The following is a 23,430-nucleotide window of genomic DNA, read 5'->3' as shown; positions in this document are numbered from 1 at the left end:
GGAGGTATGAAGGGTTATCTCCTCAACCATCTGCTAAGATGGTTGCACAGGATGTGGAAAGCTGCCCCCTGCCATGCTTATCTGCCTGCTCCAACTGCCAGTTCCTGGCATGGGGGCTCTTGGCTGCAGGTCTGCAAAGGGTTATCACCCAGCCGAGTGCTGAGGAGGGTGCACGGGGTGTGGAAGGCTGCTCTCCTTTGTGCTCATCAGCTGGCTCCAACCACCCATTCCTCCGCGGGATTCCGGGCCAAACACTCACTGGTCTTAAATGCAGTCTCTCAGCTTCTCCAGCTATGTACTCACTATGTGGTGTATAAGTCCCTGCCCAGCTGGTGGAGCCTTTGAACTGCGGTTCTGGAGAGCTTTCTGTCCTTTATATAGTGTTTTTCATGGAGGAGAATTTTGCTCTGTCTCTCCTAATCTGCCATCTTCCAAGAAGTGTCAATAATGTTTAAGTCATGTATACCCCACCACTTACCAATGATTTCTCTTCCATCTTCCCAGTCTTGTAATTATTTCCTCTTCTAGTCTAGTCTCACTCTATGAGAATACTATATAACCACTGTTCATCATCTGTCCCCCATTCTGTTCCCACCAATGAACAGGGATTCATAGTCACTCAACTTTCAATTTAACAATTTGAAAAAAAGAGGGTCTATCATATATGACTAGGTTTTATCTTTTGAAGTTTTCTAGGATGTAGCTCTTGCTAAATAGGCAATACATGTCCCCTTGATGGCAACTTTGATGGTGAGTAACTCTAACTCCCACACTGGCTACCTGGAGCTAACACTACTGTAAAATAAGCATGAGAGTGGAGCTCTCCAGTCCTGGGGACTTGTTATGATAGAATGCCTTCTGCTGCTTATTGGGCATCCTTTTCAATGATATAGGGACAGAATATTGTACCACAGGGGCAGAGTAAACAGATGGCAACTGTTGACTCTTTACTAAAGAGGTATATTAGCAAGATGGTGATACTGGAAAGGTAGGCAGTGAACTCCCTGAAGAAGAAAACTCTGCATGTTCTTGATGGCTCAATGTCTTATGACACATGGATTCAGGAGATTTTGTTATGAATCATCTGTGTCCACTGATTGTACAGAATAAGCCTAAAAAAATCGACCATGGAACACTTAGGACTTACAAAATATGACTGGATGGAAGACTCAAGAAGGGAGAGACTATTTCTGTTTTATCCATTGGTGCCTACTGAGTGTTACTTCCTAATTTGCTATTCTTCTCATCTCTCATTTTCTTATCTAAGGCATTTGAGATTCTTTTATTCCTCAGCCTCAGCACTTATAGAATCCTTCTAATCCTAATCTTGGAGTCTCCAGGAAAATTCTGCCCATGATTTTGGTCTCCCAAGTGTCTGTTACCCTTGATGGATACACATGAGAAATGGGACTGCTAACTGTTCTTCAGAATATTCAGGATCAGGATTCAAATGGCTGAATGCACAAGATCCCCTAATGAGTGGAGTCCTCTGAAGGTTCCTTTCCTGACTGTTTTTCAAGCTCCCAAGATTTGTAGTCTCTCCTGTTGACCTATGATGTCACCAATGCAGAGCCCCTTCCTCCATATGCAGGACCATTACTTAGTATGCCACAAAACTATGAAATGTCAGCGTCAAAAGAGTTTTGGTGGTTTTCTGGGGTAATTCTCTATCCTACACAAGAACTTCCTCTGTAATATTATCAACAGTTCATTTTCTAGCTTCTGCTAACACCACTCCAGAGAAGGAAATTATGGTTTGGGATAGAAGAGGCTTTGCATTCCATGCAATGGGCCAGCAGAGTGACCATCTGTTGACCATGTGACTGGTTACATATGCTAACAAGTGGGAGATGCTCAAGGCTTTCTTTTTGATGTCTTTCTCCCTTACTCTGCACTTTCCCTTCCCATGGACAATAATGATCTTCCAGATAGATCAAATAGACTTTAAGGACACCATTAGCCCAATGTCCTAGAGAAGTATCTACAGGGAGGAGTTTTATGCAAAGGAATTATTCACAGATGGGACTGGGACAAATGTATGCTTGGATCCCTTTCCTCTTCAGAATGCCTCTCCTTCCTGGAACTTGCTCTATGGATAACTCAGGAGGCCCACTGTGCATGCCCCATCCCCCATTCCATCATCCCCAAGTCGCTTCCACCAGAAGTCCAAACGGAAAGAAGTCATGGGCTCAGGTAGCATGGCTCTTTGTGGTCCCACCCATTCAGAGATTAGATAAGGATGAGGGGCTAAAGTCCTTGCTGGTCATACAGAGTGATGTGTCTGCTATTGTCCTAGGCAGGCAGCAGTCCTTTGAAACTGGTCAGCACTTTTGGGATCTCTCTCTTCTGGGGAGCCCTAACTAATATCTGACTCAATACTCTGGCAGGGTCCTAATTTTGGGGAGACAGACTCATTTGAGAACCTCAAACTGTAAGAAGAGCTGTGCATCTTGGGAGTGAGGTCCCATATCAAGGAGAAGTCTTCTGTATTAGGAAAAGGTCAGGATCCTTTCCTCTAGGGGCGATCTGGCATAGGAAGGGATACAGGTTAATTTCAACACCAAAGTGGGCTCCCTGAGTAAAGTCAAGTTAAAAGCAGCTGCCCCTCTTACCATAGTAAGCATACTATGGTGGCATACCATATAGGATCCCTTCTTAGGGCTAGGCAGGCTCACCTCAAAGAAGACAAAGATCAGGGTGCTAATTTTTGGCTTGGTGGTTTCCATCACTGGTAGGACAATTCAACTCCAAATATTTTGTCCTGTTATAGGACAGTAAAAACAAAATTCTGGTTGGGATGATATGGCCATGGGGGATTTTTTAATCTTTGGTGTTCCCTACATTTGCTATTTTTGACAACATCTGTCAGTATCCTCGTAGAAATTAGCAGTAAAAAAAAAATAAATAATAAGAAGAAAGGGCTGGGGACTGGCGTTTTAGGGCAGCAGGGAATAAAGAATGTATCTCTTTAGGCAGCCAGGACACAGGACTGGTGTGTGGGGAGCAGTGACAAGGAAGAAAGAAAAGCAGACTTGGGCCTAGAGGTCTGAAACAGGGAAGAAGAGAGCCCAAGAGTGGGACTGGGCCTGGACTTAATGATAGGAAGGCTTAAGCTGTTCTTGGGAACCAAGGAATCAAGTGTCTGGATGGGACTCAGGTCACCTGCTATCCCCACAAAGTTGTACACTCCCTAGTTCTGTAGTCTCTTGGCTGTTTGAGCTTGGCCACAGCTGACTAAGGGGCTGAAGCCAGGCACAGAACACCAAGTCTGAAGTCCATATGGGACTTCTTAGAGCTGTGGTCCTGTGGGCAATGAGGGTTCAAAAGACCTGATTCCCTCACACACTTCAGTGATGCTCACACCCTGGGAATTTGTCCACCCCCCAACCCCTGCCCCAGCCACATGTTCCATTGGATGCCTCTACCCAACTCCATGCCCCATACCTGAGCAGTGGGGGAGGGAGTCAGTCCAGTGTCCATCAAGCCCACAAGTGCGGGTAGCATTTCCCACCAGAGTCCGTTTGCCAGTGCAGCTGTAACGCACGACAGCCCCCACGGTATAGCTGTCTCCAGACATCAGGGAATGGGGCGGGGAGCCCGGATGGCCACAGGACACCACTGTGGGGAAGAGCAAACATCTCAGCAACTCCGCACAGGGATGGACAGTCATCACAGGACATATGCTAAGTTTGGTGTAGTGGGAGGCAGGGAAGGAGAGAAACCCTCAGATATCTATTGAAGCAAACTTCCTACTGGTAAACTTACCTGGCTCCAGAGAAAATACTACCTACCTGTACAGTTTCCATATCTGTAAAATGAAGAACAATACCTGTTGTTTTAAGAGTCAAGTGAGATAATACATGTGAGAATGCCCAGCATGTGGTAGGTGTGCAATAATGTTAGTTTCTTTTCTTGCTTGCCTCTTGTGCTCACTTGTCTCTATTTCCTCACCCAAGATGTTTCTGGGCAGAAAGATGATGCTCATGATTATAAGACAAAAATGGGAGATCTCTCAACTGAAGACTATATTTACTGGACATAGATTCCAGAATGAGGGGCAGTTATAGTCCTTTTCCAACTGCGTCTTACAGTTGCCCCCATCAACTGTCCCCAGCCTTCCTCCTTCAGTCTTCAAGTTCCCTTTCCTAAAACACCAAAGAGCAACTGTGATAAACTAGTGATAAAATTAGAACACCAGAATTGAGATGTAAAGGCTAGAGATGGGGTACAACTGATGATGCTTTCAACATTACTGGGTGGTGCCTTTCCACTGATCTCAAGGTTTGTTCACTTTCTCAATACATATTTATTGAGTGCCTATTATGTACCAGGCACTGTTCTCCATGTGTAGGAGAACAAAATACCTGCTCTCATGAAGCTTATATTCTAGTGGGGAAGAGAGTATAAACAAGAAAATAAATAAACAGTGTAATTTGAGGGGGTGCTATGAAAAAAATCTGCATTAGGAGAAGGGTGTTCAGGGATGGGGTGAAGGTGCTATTTTCGAACAGGATGGTCAGGGAAGAGCTCTCTGAGGAGGTGACATTTGAGCAGTGACTTGAATGACATGAAGAGGCCAGCCATGCAAGATCTGGGGGAAGAACATTACAATGGAAGGAATAACAGGTGTAAAGGCCCAGAGGCCAAAATGAGATTGGTGTGTTTGTGGAAGAGCAAGAAAGCCAGGACTGGGGAACAGAGTGAGCAAGGATAGGATGGAAGAAGACAGGGGCAGAGAGGTAGCTAGGGGGCAGATCATGATTTAGATTTTATTATAAGAATAATTGGAAACTACTGGAATGATGTCATCTGATTTACATTTTAACAAGATCATTCTGGCTACTGTGTAGAGAACAGACCATGGTGGGGCAAGAAAGAGGAGGCTGTTACTGCAGTTTAAGAAGACATGATGGTTTGGATTAAATCTTGGGGTCTGGTAGGAGATACTTGTAGTCATAGCTTATACCCATAAAGGGCCCAGGTCATAGCATGGATGCTGACCAGGAAGATGACCAAAAGGGTAAAATATGGGTAGAATCAAGGCTATCGCTGATGAAATTTTGGCAGAGCACAGGGATGGTGGGAATGGGTCTTGGGTATCTTTGTTTCTCATTGTGTTCTTAATATGGTTCAGACACTGTTCTAAGTATTTGTGGTAGATTAGCAGCAAAGGGGGCTGCTAATATTTTCTCCCATCTTTGAATGCACATGCCACTCTTTCCATTAAGAAGTGGAATCTATTTCCCCTTCCTTTGGATCTGGGCTGGCTTGTGAGACTTGCTTTGACTAGTGGAATGCCATAGAAGTGATGTTGTGCCAGTTTTGGACCTCTTAAGGCCTGGCAGTGTCTACCTTCATTTTTTTGGAATATCACTGCCACCATATAAGACGGTGTGGCCTAGACTACTGAATGATAAGAGATCATATGGCGAGAGAGGTCACGTGGAGAATAATTGTGATGCCCCAGCCAACAGCCAGCACCAAGGTCCCAGACGTGTATGTGACACCATCTTGGATCTTCTAGGTCTACTTAGCCACCACAACCAATAACATGTGGAGCAGAGATAAATCCTGCCTGATTTGCCAAAATACTGAGTCATAAGCAATACAAACGTAGTTGTTTTAAACCATTACATTTTGGGGTGGTTTGTTACATAATAGATAACTGAAACAAAATGGATATGACCTTTGGAGATCCTGAGGATAACGGGTTGTATATTGCATGTGGGAGGGATATAAACTGGGGGCCAGGGCTGACTGTGGTACATTGTTTGCAAAGATGGCTACCAACAATTCCCCCATTCCTATAGAACCATGCCATTCTTCCTATCAGGAGGTAGAATCTGTTCCCCCTCCCCTTGAAACTTGGCTGGCGTTGTGACTTGCTTCAGTCAACTGAATGTGGTGGGATGAGGTTTTGGGAGTTCCAAGCTCTGGCCTTAAGAGATCTTATAACTTCCTCTTTTGCTCTAAGAACCAAGCCATCCTGCTGGAAAGATTGCCCGCAAGGAGAGGTAACTTATGGAGGAGAACAGAGGGACCTCAGCCAACATCCAGCACCAAGGCCCCAGACATGTCCGAAGAGTTGCATGGGACAGAGATGAGCCATTGCTACCATGCCATAACTGAATTTCTGACCTATAGAATTTTGGGAACAAAAATAAAAAGTTGGCTTAAGTCATTAAGTTTTGAGATTGTTTGTTACACAGCAATAGGTAATTGATCTGATGTTTCTCAAGGATTATATTACTTATTCCTTAGGACAACCCTATGAGGTACATACCATTTTTATATAATTATTTTTTCTGATAAACAAGTGAAGCACAGAGAGGATATGTAATAAGATCACAGACTTATTACATGGTAGAATTTATTTTTGAAACCAGGCAGTTTAACTCTAGAGACCGCAGTTTTAAGCACAATAATTTACTCCTGCCTGTAATCTGTTTTAATACTACCAATGAATTTTCTTCTGAAAGGAATGGAGTCCCCAATTATAATTTTAATGAGTCTATTACTGTTTTTTAGAGATTTTTGGACTCCCAGAAATTGTCCAATATTAATTCTCTAATGATTTTTCCAAAGAAACATATTTTTTTAATGGAAATAACATACAGGAAAACACAGTAATCATACATTTACAGCTTAATGAATTGTTGCAAAGTGAATACAACCATGCAACCACCACCCAGATCAAGAAACAAAATATCACCAGCACCTCAGAAGACCCTTCATGTCCTCTCCATAGCACTAACCCCTCTCCCTTTCAAAAGAAATCCACTCTCTGGCTTCATATACCATAAATTAGTTTTGCCTGTTGAATTTTATATAAATGGAATAATACAGTATTTGTCCTTTTGTATTTGGCTTCTCTCACTCAACACTATGCTTGTGAGATTCATCTATATTGTGTGTAGCAGTGGTTCATTCATTATCACTGCAATCAAGCAGGGGCTGGCAAAGTTTTTCTGTAAGGGGACAGACAGTAAATATTTTAGACTTTGAAAACTACATAGGGTCTCTGCTGCACATTCTTCTTTGATTTTTTTTGCAAGCCATTTATAATGTAAAAAACTCCACATTATTAGCTTGAGGGCTTAGTTGCAAAAATCCTCTACAAAATGCTAGAAAACTGAATCCAGTAGCATATTAAAAGGATTATACACCAGGACCAAGCGGGATTTATTTCAGGAATGCAAGCATAGTTCAACATATGACAATCAATTTATGCAATATACCACATTACTAGAATGAAAGAAAAAGCCCACAGGATTATCTCAATAGGTACAGAAAAGGCATTTAACAAAATACAACAGCCTTTCATGATAAAAATCCTCAACAAACCAGGAATAGAAGGGAACTTCCTTAAACTGATAGAGCGGATTTTTGAAAAACCCACAGCTAACATCATACTTAATGGTGAAAGGCTGAAAGCTGTACCCTAAAGACCAGAAAAAAGACAAGGAAGTCTGCACTCACTGCTTCTGTTCAACATTATGCTGGAAGTTGTTGCCAGGGCAATTAGGCAAGGAAAAGAAATAAAAAGCATCCATATTGTAAAGGAAGAAGTAAAATGCTTCTATTCACAGATGAAATTATCTTATATAGAGAAAACCCTAAAGAACACACACACACACACATTAGGGCTAATAAATAAGTTGTACATTGTAATACTAATGTACAAAAATCAGTCATTTCTAGATACTAGCAATGAACAATTCAAAAATGGAATTAAGAAAACATTTCTCTTCACAATAGCATCAAAAATAATACAATATTTAGGAACAAATTTAATCAAGGAAGGACAAAGACTTGGATATTGAAAACTATAAAACTTTATTAAAAAAAAGTAAACAAGACCTAAATAAACCCAGAGTTCATGGATTAGAAAACTTAACATTGTTAAGATGCCAATCCTCTTCAAGTTGATCTACAGATTCAATGCCACCCCTATCAAAAGTCCAACTGTGTTTTTTACAGAAATGGATAAACTGATCCTAGAATTCAGATGGAATTTTAAGGGCCTGTGAAGAGCCAAAACAATCTTGAAACCAGAAGAACAAAATTAGAGAACTCACACTTCCTGATTACAAAACTTACCACAAAGCTACAGTAGTCAAAAACTGTGTGGTACTGGAATAAGTATAGATCTATAGATGGAATAGAATTGAGAGTCCAGAAATAAACCCATACATGGTTAATTGATTTTTGACAAGTATGCCAAGACTATTCAACGGAGAAAGAATCATCTTTTCAACAAATGGAACATCTGGATATTCCCATGCAAAAGAATGAGCTTGGACCCCTACTTCACACCATATACCAAAATTAACCCAAATGGATCAAGACCTAACATATGAGCTAAAATTAGAAAACTCTTAAAAGGAAACATAGTTGTAAATTTTTATGATGTTGGATTAAGCAATGGTTTGTTATGATAGTAAAAGCACAAGCAACAAAAGAAAAAAATAAATAAGATTTCATCAAAAATAGAACTTTGTGCATCAAAGAATACTACCAAGAAAGTGAAAAGACAATTCACAGAATGGGAAAAAATATTCGCAAAGCATATATCTGGCATGGGTGGAGTATCCAAAATACATAAAGAACTTTTACAGCTCAATAAAAAAAACCAAACAACCCAATTAAAAAATGGACAAAATGCTTGAATAGACATTTCTCCAAAGAAGATATATCAATGGCCAATAAGCACATAAAAAGCTGCTGACCATCATTATTCATTAGGGAAATGCAAACCAAAATCACAATGAGATACCACTTCTCACTTACTAGGATGGAAATAATGAAAAAGATGGACAATAATAAGCTTAGATGAGGATGTGGAGCAAATAGAACTCTTATGCATTGCTGGTGGGAATGCAAAATGCAGCCATCTGGGAACAGTTTGGCTGTTCCTAAAAAAGTTAAACAGAGTTACAATAAGACCCAGCAACTCTACTCCTAGGTATATACCCAAGAGAACTGAAAACGTACATTCACCAATGTAGTTAATGTAGTTATTTCAGGTTATTTGTTTTTCTTATTTCTTTGTTTGGTTACAGTTTATTTATTTTCTTGGGGTAGTAGGAACATGTTGGAAGCAATGTAGTCATTTTAGGTTATTAGTTTTTTCTTATTCCTTTGTTTTGTTTTGTTTGAAATTTTTTTTATTGTTTGTTTTTCTAATTCTTTGATAAATAAAGTTAAAAAAAAGGAATACATTCACACAAAAATTTGTACACAAATGTTCAGAGCAGTATAACTCCAAGGTGGAAACTACCCAAATGTCTAACAACTGATGAATGGATAAACGAAATGTGGTATATACACACAATGGAATATTATTCAGCCATAAGGAGGAATGGAGTACCGATAAATGCTATGACATGGATGAACCTTGAAAACCTTAAGCTAAGTGAAAGAAGCCAGACACAAAAGGACACATATTGTATAATTTCATTTATATTAAATGTCCAGGATAAGAAATTCATAGATACAGCAAGTAGATTAGTGGTTGCCAGGGGTTGGGGTGGTGGTGGGGAATGGAGAGTATCTGCTAAAGGGTATGGGTTTTTTTTTCCTTTGGAATTTAAATAGTGGTGATGGTTTCACAACTTTATGAATATATTAAAAATCACTAAATTGTACACTTTAGTGTACTAAATCTACCAGAGAGCAGGAGACCAATGGGGCTGATGTCTTACAAGGGAATGTGAGGCTAGCAACCAGATGGCAGTATTCTTAGCACACCCCCCCCCTTTTTTTTTTACATGTCTCCATGTATTTTCCTAGTAATAATTAAAGAAGTTGTTATTGAGTAGGTACTATGTATCAGACACTATTCTAGGCACTTTTCTTGTGGATTTTCTCACTTATCCTCCAAGTACCATATGGAATAGGTATTAGGCATGTTTTTACAGAGGAAGAAACTGCAACCTCTGCTCTAGAGGTTAATGGACCATCCCCCTGCTTCGTTGCCAGCCCCCAAAGCACCCAGCTTGTCAAGTGGCAAAGCCAGGGTTCAAATCCGGGTCAGTCTGGTTCAGTCTGTGGCATTTCTGTTTCAGTCCTTCAAAGGAAAGGGACTCGTGTTATCTTTCTGGAAAAAGCAAAGAAGGAGTAAAGTGGGGAGACAGTGTCCTCCTGGGCAACTAGTTCTGAAGGGAGGGAGCTCTAAAGGCTGGAGAGGATGGTGGCAGTACTAGAGAGGAAAGGGGGGTGCCTCAGCCAGGAAGAAAGGAGAACACATGAACTGGCACAGTGACTAACCCAATAGGGACACCATGATGTAACACACACACGCATGCACAGAGCGGGTGGACTGTTCTTTGACATGGACCACCTCAGCAGTCTGCACAGGCCATCATTTTGAATAGGTGGTATCTACTTACAGAGACACTGGGGGTGGGGACGGTCCCATGTGCCATCTCCCTGGCAGCTGAGCACCGGGGTGCCGAGGAGGTAGAAGCCGTGGTTGCACTGGTAAGACACAGTGGTGCCATAGCTGAACCTGTGCGGACCGCTGCTGTGGACTTGACGGATGCTGTTGTCTTGATGCCCAGGATCTGTACAGTTGATGACTGCAATTGAATGGAATGATTAGTGGCAGAAACCTAGATGTAAGGACTTTCTTAAGCTTTTAAATAAGAATTCAGAAGTCCAAATGGGCATGTATGCCCAATACAGAAAAACTGCCTAGACCCAAACCAGGGAACACAAAACAGATCCTGCCTGGGGTGGGATGAGCTGGTGCTGAGGTTGCCGCACTGTCCCTTCACTGCCACCCTGTCAATGGGTTTGTCCTTCCGAATCTGGCTAGGAATCACTTCCATAGAGAAGACTTCCCATTTCCTCCCAGACATTTCTCCTCCCTTGTGCTACCTTGCATGGACCACTACTGCTGACTTTACCAGCCTCGCCTGTGAGTTGTTAAGAGAGTGAGAGTTCGTCTCTCTGTGCCCAACCTTTAGCACTAGGCAACACACACAGCAAAGCTTGTTAATAGTAAAACTGATTCGAGTTGACTTGCATAGGGATTGGCTTCTTTTGGAAACTGTTTTAATCACTTTTATGAGAATTTATGGGGGATAAATTTGACTTTAAAATGTTAGTGTTTCCAAAGCAGCTTAACTCAAAATCAGGGTGAGATTTTAGAATAGTGACAGTATTAAAGCCCATGATGTGTGGCTTTTGCTTTCAAAACATTTTAACATCCACTCTCTTACCTGAACCTCATCTTCACTGTGGTAGATAGGTAAGGAAGGTATTTTTATATTTCTTTGGTAGCTGAGGAAACTGAAGATCAGAGAGGTAGGGACCACAAAACATATAAATAGCGTTTGTTCATTCACAATACTTATCAAGATATGCTGTGGTCCAGGCATCGTGCTGTGCAGGCAGGATACCACAGAATTTACAGTCTAGAGCAGGGTTTCCCTATTTGGGCACAATCGACATCTCAAGCCAGATAATTCTTTGTTGTGGGGTCTGTCCTGTGCACAGTAGGATGTTTAGCAGCAACCCTGGCCTCTACCCACTAGATGCCAAGAGCAACCCTCCAGTTGACTTTGCCCCTTGGTGGGGGTGGGGGTGGAGGTGGGCAAACTCGTTCCTGGTTGAGAACCACTGGTCTATAGAGAAGAGACGGACGGACAAGCAGAGACCCTGTTTGATAAGTGCTCTGATGGAGCAGCAGAGAGTGCTTGGGAGGTGCAAAGCCGGGCATCTAACCCAGCGCAGAGGGGAGCAGGAAAGGCTTCCTAGAAGAAGTGGCATTTAGGCTGACTCTTGACTGCTGAGTAAAAGTCACCCAAAGAGGAGGTGTGAGGGGGACAAAGAAGAACACATCTGAGGAAATGGCGTGTGGGAGGGTCCTGGGTGAGAGGAGGCTTGGCACGTATGAGGAAATGGAAAAGGGTCAGTGTGGCCGGGGACCTGAGTGAAGCAGGGCCGGGGTTGGAGGGAGCACAGAGGATGAGGCAGGTAGGGAGCTGGGCCAGGTCCTATGGGCCAGTGGAGAAGAGTAATGGTACTCCAAATGCCATGGGAGGTCTTGTTAAACAGGGACTGCATTTCAGGCAGATCACTCTGTCAGGGCAGAGAGTGGGCTGGTGGGAAGCGGGACTGGGGCCATGATTTCTAAGGATTTCAACCCAGCCTTCTGATTCCTAGACCTACCCTTGAGCACATAATACGGGGGAGGTACTAGGACAGGGTGAGAATGGCAAATGGAACACAGACTTTGAGGAGAAGGCAGGACATGGGATAATGACATTCCAAAACAGCAGTTCTCAACTTTTTCTGCCTCAATAGAGGACAGAAGTAAGTCACAACACAATGTTAATGGCAATTCTTGTTGAGTTCTCTGGGAACTTCGCTCGCTCAAAATAGCATCTTGAAATGTTAAGAGAGGGATGTTATTTTAGTATTGGTTGTGAAAGTATCTTTATTTATTAAAAAAATTATTTGAAAATTTTAGCCCTTTATTATCAGTCATACATTGCACAGCTCTAAACATTGTAGTGAAGCACCATCGTCCCAGAGAATCTCGGCCCTCCTACCTATGAAGACTTAAACAGCCCCCAGGTCAGGGCTGGGTACCTTCAACCCGAATCGAACTCTCCACTCAAATGTCATTTAGCTTGCCAAGTCATCATCAGTAAGGTGCACACAGACTCACTCGAGCTATACTGCTGAGAAAAGCCTTTCAAAGCTTTAGAGACTATTTTCTAAATAATCCAGATGGGCCTGGAATATCCTCCAACCAGTCTGCCTCTTGAGTTTCCTCTCTGTGCATTTAGCCTCCCCTTTCATTCCAAACCATAGATTTTCTCTGCTTTTTATTTCCATTCTAACTCTTCTGTTTTTTTTTTTTTTTTTTTTTTTGGCTTCCATCAAGAATGGAGCTTTGTATTATAATGACAGATTGTTTGCTCTATGTAATATAAACAGAAGACTGTTTTCCATTTCTATTTTTAAAGATGAAAATAAATTTTACTTCATTTCCTTGTATAAGACATGATGAAGTTTTACAAGGATGCATCTAGCTATGGGGTTGAAAAAGTTCCCCATTTATGACCTATCTCTGTCACGAGTCTTCCCCCCGAGTTAAAAGGATGCCAGGAATGAATTCACTGGCTTCTGCTCCTGGGTTACAGAATCACAGATGGCAGAGGTTCAGGGACAGGGCAGGGAGGGTGGAGCAGGAGAGGAAGATGACTCACTTCTGCAGCTGGGCAGCATGTTGCTCCACTGACCACTGGCTAGGCACTGGGAACTGGCAGCCCCCTCAGCCACAAACCCAGGGTTGCAAACAAACTTGACCATGTCGTTGAGGTTAAACTGGTTGCCCTGAGTGAGGCCATTTACAGGGTTGCCCGGGTGTCCACAGGTGATTGCTGTAACCAAAACAGAAGACAGGTGAGCCCTTCTGTTATGTCATACCCCATAAAGTTTATCGTCTTCTAACCTGGTATTTCTCATGCACATCAGGGAAGTTCAGCCCTAAGTCTTACTTTAGTCTTTTGGACAACCTAGGAGATATCATTCTATGATGTCTGCTTTTTACTTTCATTCTAACTCTTCTATGATCTCTATGACTTCTCAGAGGGCATTAGGCCTGGGTTGTAGTTCTCTATGGTCTGGGTAGTCACTCCTGCCTCTGATTCCGTTAGCTCTCCATTTGCATCCTTCATAGCTAGATGTGCTGATGACAACCCATCAGCTGATTCAGACCTATCCTAGCTCCTGGCCCAGTCTTGACAGAACCAGAATCAATACTAACCAAGCCTGCAGCAGAGAGTTCAGTCACTTTGCTAGAGCAGTGACCCAGGCAAACTGTGGGGAACAAGAGTTGCTGTTAGGAGAGCAGCTCCCACCCCCATTCTTTCCACATGAAGGGAACTGCATCAGTGCAATTCCTGGCCTCTCTCTGCTCCTTTAGTTACTCTGCCCCAGGAAATGTGGAGTGAACGATATGTACAATTGGGGAAGAATGATCCAGCGTGAAGGCTCAGCTCTGCTTCTTCCTCTCAGGACCTCACTGCCTGCAGACAGCACGTGCTCTCCACCATTCCTCGAGAGGCAGGCTCTCCTCACAGTGTCGGGATGCCCCAGTGCAGTGTTGAGTCTGGTTGGGTGGGTGGATCTCCCCCATTCTTGGATTCATTTAGCAGGCCCCATTTGGCCCTCATATTAAGAGCCATTTTCCAACTTGGCCCTTATTTGTAATAAACGTGATTTTTTTTTGTCCTCCACCTACCACTCTGTTTTATTTTGTAATTTGTTCAAACATGGGCAAGGAAGAAACCCGGTGCTTGCAGGCCTGATCCCAGAACATTCATGTCTATCTTTCTGTTCCAGCTTTCCCCTCTTCCTGACAGTAATGCAGTTCACTCCATTCAGTTACATTGGCCTTTTTGGTCTTTCTTGAATATTTCAACCAAGTTCCTGCCCCACAGCCTCTGCACTTGCTTTCCTCTCTGGCTAGAACGTTGTTCCCTTAGATTGGCTTCTGCCTGCATGTCCTCAGTTCTCCCCTCAAATGTTATTTCATCAGTGAGGCCTTCCCTTACTACCTCATATAATATCTCCTCAGCATTACCCAGCCCCCTTGCCCTACTCTACTTTTCTCCATAGCACTGTCATAAACTGACCCACTATACATGTACTTCTTTATTTGTTTATTGCTTATCTCCAGTAGAATGTAAGCTCCTTGAGGGCAGGGGCTTTGTTTTGTTCACTGTGGCATCCTTGGTGTTTGTACCAGTGCCTGACATACAGGGTGCTTGAAAAATATCTGCTGAATGAATGAGCAAATGAGTGAGTGAGTGAGTGAGTGAGTGAATGGATGGATGCCTGGGATTCTGCTTTGGTCATTGTCCTGGGTTCCATTTAGTACTTGTCTGGTATCTGAGTCTCCTTGGATTGAACCCCCATCTGATGGTTTTTCCAGGATTCTCCCTTGGCTTTTGGATTTTGGTTGTGAGAGGATGAGGGACACAAGGGATGTTCTTAGCTCAACACTTGGATCCATGATACCCCCATCCAAAACCCAAATGGTGTGGATGGGGTGGGGAAGCAAGTTCCGGTAGGACCCACTCTTTGCTGAGGCCGACTCTGGTGTCTGTCTTGGCCAGTTCTCTTTTGCAAATCCCAACAGTAGCACCTCTGACTAGCGGACAGAGCTGTGCTGAGCAGGAGACATTTTAGTGGGCCACACGGGGTCAAAGCAGCCTGGCATGGTGAGATGAGAACCGGCTATGGAGGCCAGCATTCAGCTCTGCCCCTTCCGGGCTTTGTGTCCAAGGACAATTCACTTTGAGCCTGTTTCTGTATCCAGTAAAGTAGGGATTTTGCTATGCAGTTTACAGGGGTGCTTTGAGGATAGATTCTTACCTTTACGTTTCCCTATATGCTAGGCACTCTTGCTGTGCATTGATGATACACAAGAAAGAATATGATATGGTCCCTGGCCTCAGAGAGTTCACATCACAGTGAGAGCAGGCAAGGAAGCAAACTATTACAATAGATCAGGCTGGGGTGGAGACAGAGGACAGCACAGAGGTGGGAATTTACCCTCCTTTGGGGAGAAAGTGGGTTAAAGGACAGTTTCCCAGAGGCTGTGACATGACACCTGAATGGGTCTTAAGGATTAGTAGGATTTTGCCAGGCCAGTGAGGCAAGTGGGAGAGAGGAGATAAAACCCATTTCAAGGACAGGCAAATGCACATACAGACTCATAACAACAGGAGACTCTGTGCGCTGTAGGTGGGTCAGTGACACTGGACTGAAAAATGCAAGGGGGAGTGGTAAGTAATAATGCAAGAAGAGAGGCAGAGTTCATATCACAAAGGGGCTTTAAAGCCATACTAAGGGATTTGGAATTTATTTTGAAAGCTATGGGGAGGAGGGGACTGAAAATTTTGTAACTAGGGGAATGGCATGATTCAATTTATGTGCTAAAGAGTTCTTTGTGTGATGAGTTCAGAGAACTGATAGGAGAGAGCAAGATGAGTTTCAGACAGATTGTTGTGGTAGTCAGGAGTGACACAGTGGTGGCTATGGGATGGAGAGATGGGAGGCAAAATCTATAGGATCAGTGATGCTGTACATGCCAGAGTTGAAGATCAAGGGGAAGTAAAAGGCACAATTGGAGAGACAGTGGTGTCCTTCTTTGTGATGGGGAATACAGGAAGAGGAGGAAGAGGGTTTGGATCTATTGAAACATCCATATGGAGGTCTGAAAATGTGGTTCTGGTTTAGAGCTAGGAGAATCAGCATGAGATAGTCAGATCATTCCAAGAACACAGAGTAGAGCATAGAGTCTCAGCCTCAATCCCATGGATAGCCTTTAGTAACTCCACAGATGTTCTTTAGAGGATCTGTGAACCCACTGGAATCATATACAAAATATTTGGCATACTCAATTAACTTGGGAGGGTCCACAGCTTTCACCAGATTTGCAAAGGGTCATAATCTTCCTCTTAAAGGTTAAAAACCACTCATATAAAGTGAGAGAAGAAGAGAGCTAAGAATTGAAACCTTTGGGAATATCACCTTTTGAAGGACAGGTAGACAAAAAGGCCTGTGAAGGAAACTGAATGGTCAGAGAAGTAGTAAAATGAAGCTCAACAGGAGAGGGCAGTGTTACAAAAGCCAAGGGGAGAGGCTCACACAACGTCAGTGTGATGGTTAAGGTTCATTTGTCAACTTGGCTAAGTGATGGTGTCCGTGTGTCTAGTCAAGCAAGCACTGGCCTATTACTGCAAGAACATTGCGGCTGGTTAATAAACCAGGCTGGTTTATTAAATCATCAGTCAATTGATTGTACCTGTGGCTGATTACAACAATGAAGGGAGTGTCTTCAGCAATGAGACGATTTAATCAGCTGATTTAATCCAATCAGTTGAAGACTTAAGGGAGAAGAGAGAGAACCTTCACTTCTTCTTCAGCCAGCTAGTGTCTCCTGGGAAATTCATTGAAGACCCTCATCGGAGTGGCAGCTTGCAGCCTACCCTACAGAATTTCTCTTCTTTAGCTAGCCAGCCTATCCTGGGGAATTCATTGAAGACCTTCGCTGGAGCTGCCAGCTCACTGCCTACCCTAGGAATTTGGACTCATGTGTTCTGCCCTACGGAATGTGCACTCACGCATCCCCACAGTTGTGTGAGACACTTTCATAAAATCTCATGTTTACAGATATCTCCTGTTGATTCCATTTCACTAGAGAACCCTGACTAATACAGTCAGATACCCCAGATAGGTCAAGTAAGTTGAAGATGGAAAAGCATCTATTGGAATCATCAGTAGGATGTGTGGTGACTTGCTTCTAAGTGGCTTCTAAGTGGCTCATTTGAGCCTGGAATGCAGCTACTTGATTTTAGGTCATCTTCATTATTTGCTTTAGCTATTTGTGAGAATACAGGTAGAGGTGGCACAGTATTGGCTTCAGAATTGAGATGGAATTGAATATTAGCTGCATGGGGAATGGGAAAGGGCTAAATGGGTAAATGTAGAAGGATAATTGGAAAGTTTGGAGAGTTCAGTTGATGTTGGAAACTTTGAATTTGTATGTGATGGCAGCAAACAAAGTGTCTAGCACAGAATGAGCACTTACAAATACTTGTTCCTTCCACCCTTGCCTTCTGTTGGGGACTGAGTCATGTCCCCCACAAAAGATATGTTTAGGTCTTAACCTTTGGCCCTGTGAGCGTGAATCCACTTGTAAACAAGACCTTTGAAGACGTTAGTGGTTAAGGTGTGCACAAACCGAATGAGGGTGGCTCTTAATCCAATATGACCAAAGTCCTTATAAGCAAAGGAAATTGGACACAAAAGGAGAAGCCATGGGAAGAGTAAGAATCTGGAAGTCAATAGAACCTGGAAGAGAAAGGAGAAGATGCCAAAGACCCATATGCCAAAGTTTTAGGGGAGAAGGCATTGCCTTGCTGATGCCTCCATTTTGGACTTTTAGCCTCAACAAATTCCTGTTGTTTAAGCCAACAAACTACATGATGTTTGTTTTAGTAGCGAGGAAATGAAAACACTTTCCTTCCTCCAGATATCTGCCAAATCTCTGTTCTCCAGGAGAGAGTGGGGCTTGGGACAAGAGATCCTGGATTCTGTGATGTGACAGGGTGGTAACATCATTGTCATCGTTGTCGTCATCATCATCACCAGCATTATCATCACAGCAACAACACAGTAGCAGCAGCTGCTTAACATCTATAGCAGGCATTGTTTTAGCATTTTAAATGTATTAACTTATTTAATCCTCACAATAGTCTTTGAGATATCTGCTTTTTATGGATGAGGTAATTGAAACCTAGAGAGGTAAATTAACATGTCTAAAGTCATATAATCATACATACATCACACAGAGCTGAGATATGAACCCAGGAAATCTAGGTCCAAGGCCTGAATGCTTGACTACTTTTAATACAGACCATGTCTAAATTCGAACATCTTTAGGCCAGAAGACATTCTCCATTTACTTCCAGGCCCCAACATTCCCTATTATTTAGAATCCAAATCTCTTTACACAAACTATGTGTGAATTTCGTAGAGGCATGTGAATTTGCATCACTCTTTTTTGAAACCAAGTATGTTTTGTTTAGACACATCAGGAAGAATGACTGACTATAGATAGGTCTTATTTTCCATAAACCTAATGCTTAAGAGGTTATGAATACTAATTTTCATGTATAGCTTATTGAGTAAGTCTCATTAGTTTATTGCCCTATCCCATAAATGAAAAACCAAACTAAGAAGAAAAATTAGGAACTAAAACCTGTCTTTCAAAAGTTAAGAGCAAAAACATGCACTTTATATAAAGGCTCACTTGAGGGAACTTTGAAAAGTGAAGAAGTTTTCAAATTATTTCCAGGCAGCTGAAGGTAAGAGTAGCCATCTAAATAAAAAATAAACAAAACTATAGAAAATTCAGGACATAGTAGACATAACTAGTAGACATAGAATACTACAAACTTTAAATAATAATAAGCAAAAAATTAAACACTAAACCCAGGCAGAGCTATCTCCTGCTACAAGCCATTATGGAGAGCAGGAGTTTCTAGAAAATCTGTACAGAAAAGGAAAGAGAAAATCAGGTGAAATTTCTAAGATTGATTTAAAATCACTAGGAGAAAGAGAAAGTCCACCTTAAATATGAAAATATTGAAAAAGACTTCTGGTATATCAGTGCACTAATCACAGAAAAGGGACTTAAAAGTCTGTGTAGTCCTCCCCCATTGTTTCTGGAGGAAAATAAAAAAAGAAAGAGAGATAAAGAAGGAGATAAAGAGAAAATAGAATAAAAGCTAAAAAGAAAGAAGGAAGGTGTGCTGGTTTGGTTTTTATATACCCCAGAAAAGACTGTGTTCTTTTAATTCATTCTTGTGGGGGCAGACCTATTGTGGGTGGGACCTTTTTTTTAAAATTCAGTTTTATTGAGATATATTCACATACCATACAATCATCCATGGTGTACAATCAGTCGTGCATTCATCACCCCAATCTATTTTTGAACATTTTCTTTATACCAGAAAGAACCAGAATAAGAATAAAAAATAAAAATAAAAAAGAACACCCAAATCATCCCCCCATCTCACCCTATTTTTCATTTAGTTTTTGTCCCCATTTATGTACTCATCCATCCATACAAAGGATATAAAGGGAGTGCAATCCACAAGGTCTTCACAATCACGCTCTTACCCCTTGGAATCTACATTGTTACACAATCGTCTTCAAGAGTCAAGGCTACTGGGTTGGAGTTTGGTAGTTTCAGGTATTTACTTCTAGTATTCCAATATATTAAAACCTAAAAAGTGTTATCTATATAGTGTGTAAGAATGTCCACCAGAGTGACCTCTCAACTCCATTTGAAATATCTCAGCCACTGAAGCTTTATTTCGTTTCATTTTGCATCTCCCTTTTGGTCAAGAAGATGTTCTCAATCCTATGATGCCAGGACCAGATTCATCCCCGGGAGTCATGTCCTGTGTTGCCAGGGAGATTTACACCCCGGGAGTCAGGTCCCATGTAGGGGGGAGGGCAGTGAGATCACCTGCTGAGGTGGCTCAGTTAGAGAGAGGGCCACATCTGAGCAACAAAGAAGCACTTGGGGGAGACTCTTAGGCACAATTATAAGTATGTTTAGCCTCTTCTTTGCAGTAACAAGCTTCATAGGGGCAAGCCCCAGGACAGAGGGCTCAGCATGTCAAGCTGTCAGTCCTGTGGGTGGGACCTTTTGATTAGGTTGTTTCCATGGAGATGTGACCCCACCCATTCAAGGAGGATCTTAATCCTCTTGTTGGAGTCCTTTGTAAGAGGATAAAAGACAGCGACATTTTTGAGAGAGCTTAGAGAAGCTAAGAAAGAAAAAACCCCAGGAGAAGCAAGAAGGACCCAGAGAAATGAGAGAGACATTTTGAAACCAGAACCCAGGAGAAGAAGGGCCAGCAGATGTCACCATGTGCCTTCCCTTGTGACAGAGGAATCCCAGATGCCAGGAACTTTTCCTCAGAGAAGGTATCTACCTCCTGAAGCCTTAATTTTCATGGCCTTAGAACTGTGTATTTGCAGCCTAATAAATCCCCATAGAAAAAGCCAACCCATTTCTGGTATATTACATTCTGGCAGCTTTAGCAAACTGAAACAGAAGGAAAGATAGAAAGAAAAACATACACAGAGAAACACAGATAGATATAGACACTTCTGGAGATTGGGTGCCTAAGGGAAAAAAATGCAAAGGGGTGTGTGTATGCAGATTTTAGGGTCCTGCAAGACAATATAGAAACAAAAAATGGGAGGATACATAACTCCTCCCTTCAAAAACAAAAAACCTATTAAAAAACAACTGGACAATGCTACTCTGACAGAAAAAAGTGCTCTTGTAAATCACCCTAAATCCACAAAAGTGACTAAAAACCATCAGTTTAAATCTATAGAAAGATGCTATAAGAAGAAAACAGAAAATAATCAACATATCTCAGCTGATGAAAATGTCCCTACAAAAATAAAAACAAACAGCCAACAAAAGAAAACTGTAACAACAGTCTAAACTGAATTAAATTTTTTCAAATAAGCATTTAGGGATATAAAAAATCACCCTGAGAATAAGCAAATCAAAAACTAAAAATAGAAATGGATAGGAAATGGGAAGAAATGAAAGGATAATTGATTAAACACATGAAAGAAATTAAAGAAAAAGAGAAAACCATCTCAGAAGTGAAAACTAAATTATAAGAGGCCCAATGGAAAATATTCTCAAATTATAATTTAATAAGGGGTATTGAAAAAAGCCAAATAAACAATAAAGAGACTTAAAATGAGATGGAGAAATAAAAATGATCAAAGAAGAAGAGGCTGAAATAGAAGATGACAAAGAAGATGCAACATACACATAATTGGAGCCCATGAAGATGAAAACAAAGAAAAAAAGTAGTAGAAGAAGTATTTAAAATTACAATCAAGAAAATGCTCCAGAAGCAAAAGATTACCTGACTCTACATACTCAAAGGACCACAAAATACCTGGGACAATTGTTTTGGAACAGTCAATTCTGAGACATATCCTAGTAAAAATATTAGGTTTTAAAGGGAAAGAAATCATCAGGACCTCCAGAAAAGAACTACCAATAACCCATATGAACAATAGAATTAAACTAATAATAGAATTCCTTAAGAGTAATATGCAAAATAAAATAATAATGGAGGAACATTTCTAAGAAACTCAAAGAAAGAAACTAATCAAAGATTTTATATCCAATCCAACTATCCTTCAAGTTTTAAAGTACAGAAAAACAGTTTTAAATATATAAGAACTTGGAAAATATTGTAAAAATGAGGCCTTCTTGAGAATCTATTGGAGTTTAAGCTTTATTCAACTAAGAAATAACTGGGAAGTCTTCAACAGCATTGATGAAATTTTAATATATTTAACTGTAGATCTAGGAATAAAATAAATATGGGGAAAAGGGGGAATAATAATATATAAATGCTATAAAATGTTTTATGTTCTGGGACAAAGTAGAAATAATGCTACTAAAAATGGGAGAAGAAGAGAGGTAAAAAGGAGAGCAGAAAATCTCATTGATTATTGAATAGACAATAGATAAAAGGTAAAGGATTCTGTTAAAAATTGGTAAATCATGTAATGAAAGGTTAAATAAGAAAATAGGGAGCGAATGGCATTAAAATGCTGTAAATACGAAAGTAAACAACAGCAAAAAATATAAACTTCCCTAAATAACAAAAGAAATGAAAACAGCAAAAAACCCATATTAATGCAGAGAAAGAAATTCAGAAATACAATATTTACACATAATAATCACATAAAACATGATAAAATTGAGACTAAACATATCAGTCACATGAACAGGTGTGAATGAATTTAACTCATCAAAATAAAAATATTTTCAAATTGGCTTATAAGGCAAGAACCAACTATATGCCGTATACAAGTGGAACACCTAATTTTAGTGGTTCAGAAAGGCTAAAATAAATGAAAGGGCAAATGTACACCATGCAAATGGAAAAAGGTTGAAAGTTGGGGTTGCAATCCTAAGTAATATTAGACCAAGTAGAATTTGAGACAAAAAAGATTAAAAGTGACAAAGAACACTGTTAAAGGGTAAAAACCACAATTCACAATGTAGATATAATGGTTATGAATACCTAGGCACCACATAATACAGCAACTACCTTCCTGTAGCAGAAACTACAGGAGATGTGAGGAAAAACAGATAGATGCTCACTAATAATAGTAAACCTTAACACATCTCTTAGAACAAAACAGGTCAAGTGAAAAGAAAATAAGTAAGAATACAAGAGGCATCAACAATAATCAATAAGATAGATCTTATGAATTAAGATTTTTATATCCTAATATCCTATCCTCTCAAGTGCACATGAAACATTCATAACAATTGATTACATACTAGGTCACAAAGAAAGCATCAGTAAATTCCATGAGGTAGAAATATTATGTACAATGAAATAAAATAGAAATGAATACCAAAATGAAAACAAAAAAGGTTCTTCAACTTTGAAATTTTTTCAGATACCTCTATTAAAAGATTCCTGATTGAAAGGGGAAATTCATAACAAAATTACAGAATTTCTAAAAAATAATACAAACATTATATCTTAAAGCAGTGACTCAGCCTTAAACATTTGCACTGATCAAAATGAATAAAAATGAAAGAATGAAAATAAATGAATTAAATTCCCAGCTCAAAAGCTAGAAAAAGAAAAGAAAGTGAACCAAAATAAATCACAAGGAAGGAAATAATAAAAGTTGAAAGCACTAATTAATGAGATAGAAAACTAAAAAATGATTGATGCAACGAATACATCTTTGAAAAAATGAGTAAAATAAACAAAAACCTCCAGCTAACTTAAGCCAGAGAAGAAGAGAGAAGCCCGTGTA

General features: G+C 40.9%; 1 protein-coding gene across 4 annotated transcripts in view; it reads right to left on the bottom strand.

Moving 5' to 3' along the window:
- CSMD2 (CUB and Sushi multiple domains 2) overlaps positions 1-23,430 on the bottom strand; it is a 646,653-nt gene that overhangs the window by 50,418 nt on the left and 572,805 nt on the right. For all 4 annotated transcript variants that reach the window (XM_037827786.1, XM_037827788.1, XM_037827789.1 and 1 more), the window contains 3 exons: positions 13,224-13,397; positions 10,392-10,580; positions 3,445-3,618 (listed from right to left, as the gene is read on the bottom strand). In XM_037827786.1, the coding sequence (XP_037683714.1) occupies positions 3,445-3,618; positions 10,392-10,580; positions 13,224-13,397 (537 nt within the window). The remainder of the gene's footprint in view (positions 1-3,444; positions 3,619-10,391; positions 10,581-13,223; positions 13,398-23,430) is intronic.

This window comes from Choloepus didactylus, chromosome 2 (genome assembly GCF_015220235.1).
Source record: "Choloepus didactylus isolate mChoDid1 chromosome 2, mChoDid1.pri, whole genome shotgun sequence".
Classification (NCBI taxonomy): Eukaryota; Metazoa; Chordata; class Mammalia; order Pilosa; family Megalonychidae; genus Choloepus; species Choloepus didactylus.
The sequence above is the reverse complement of the archived record's forward strand: the minus strand, read 5'-3'. Positions and strand labels throughout refer to the sequence as shown.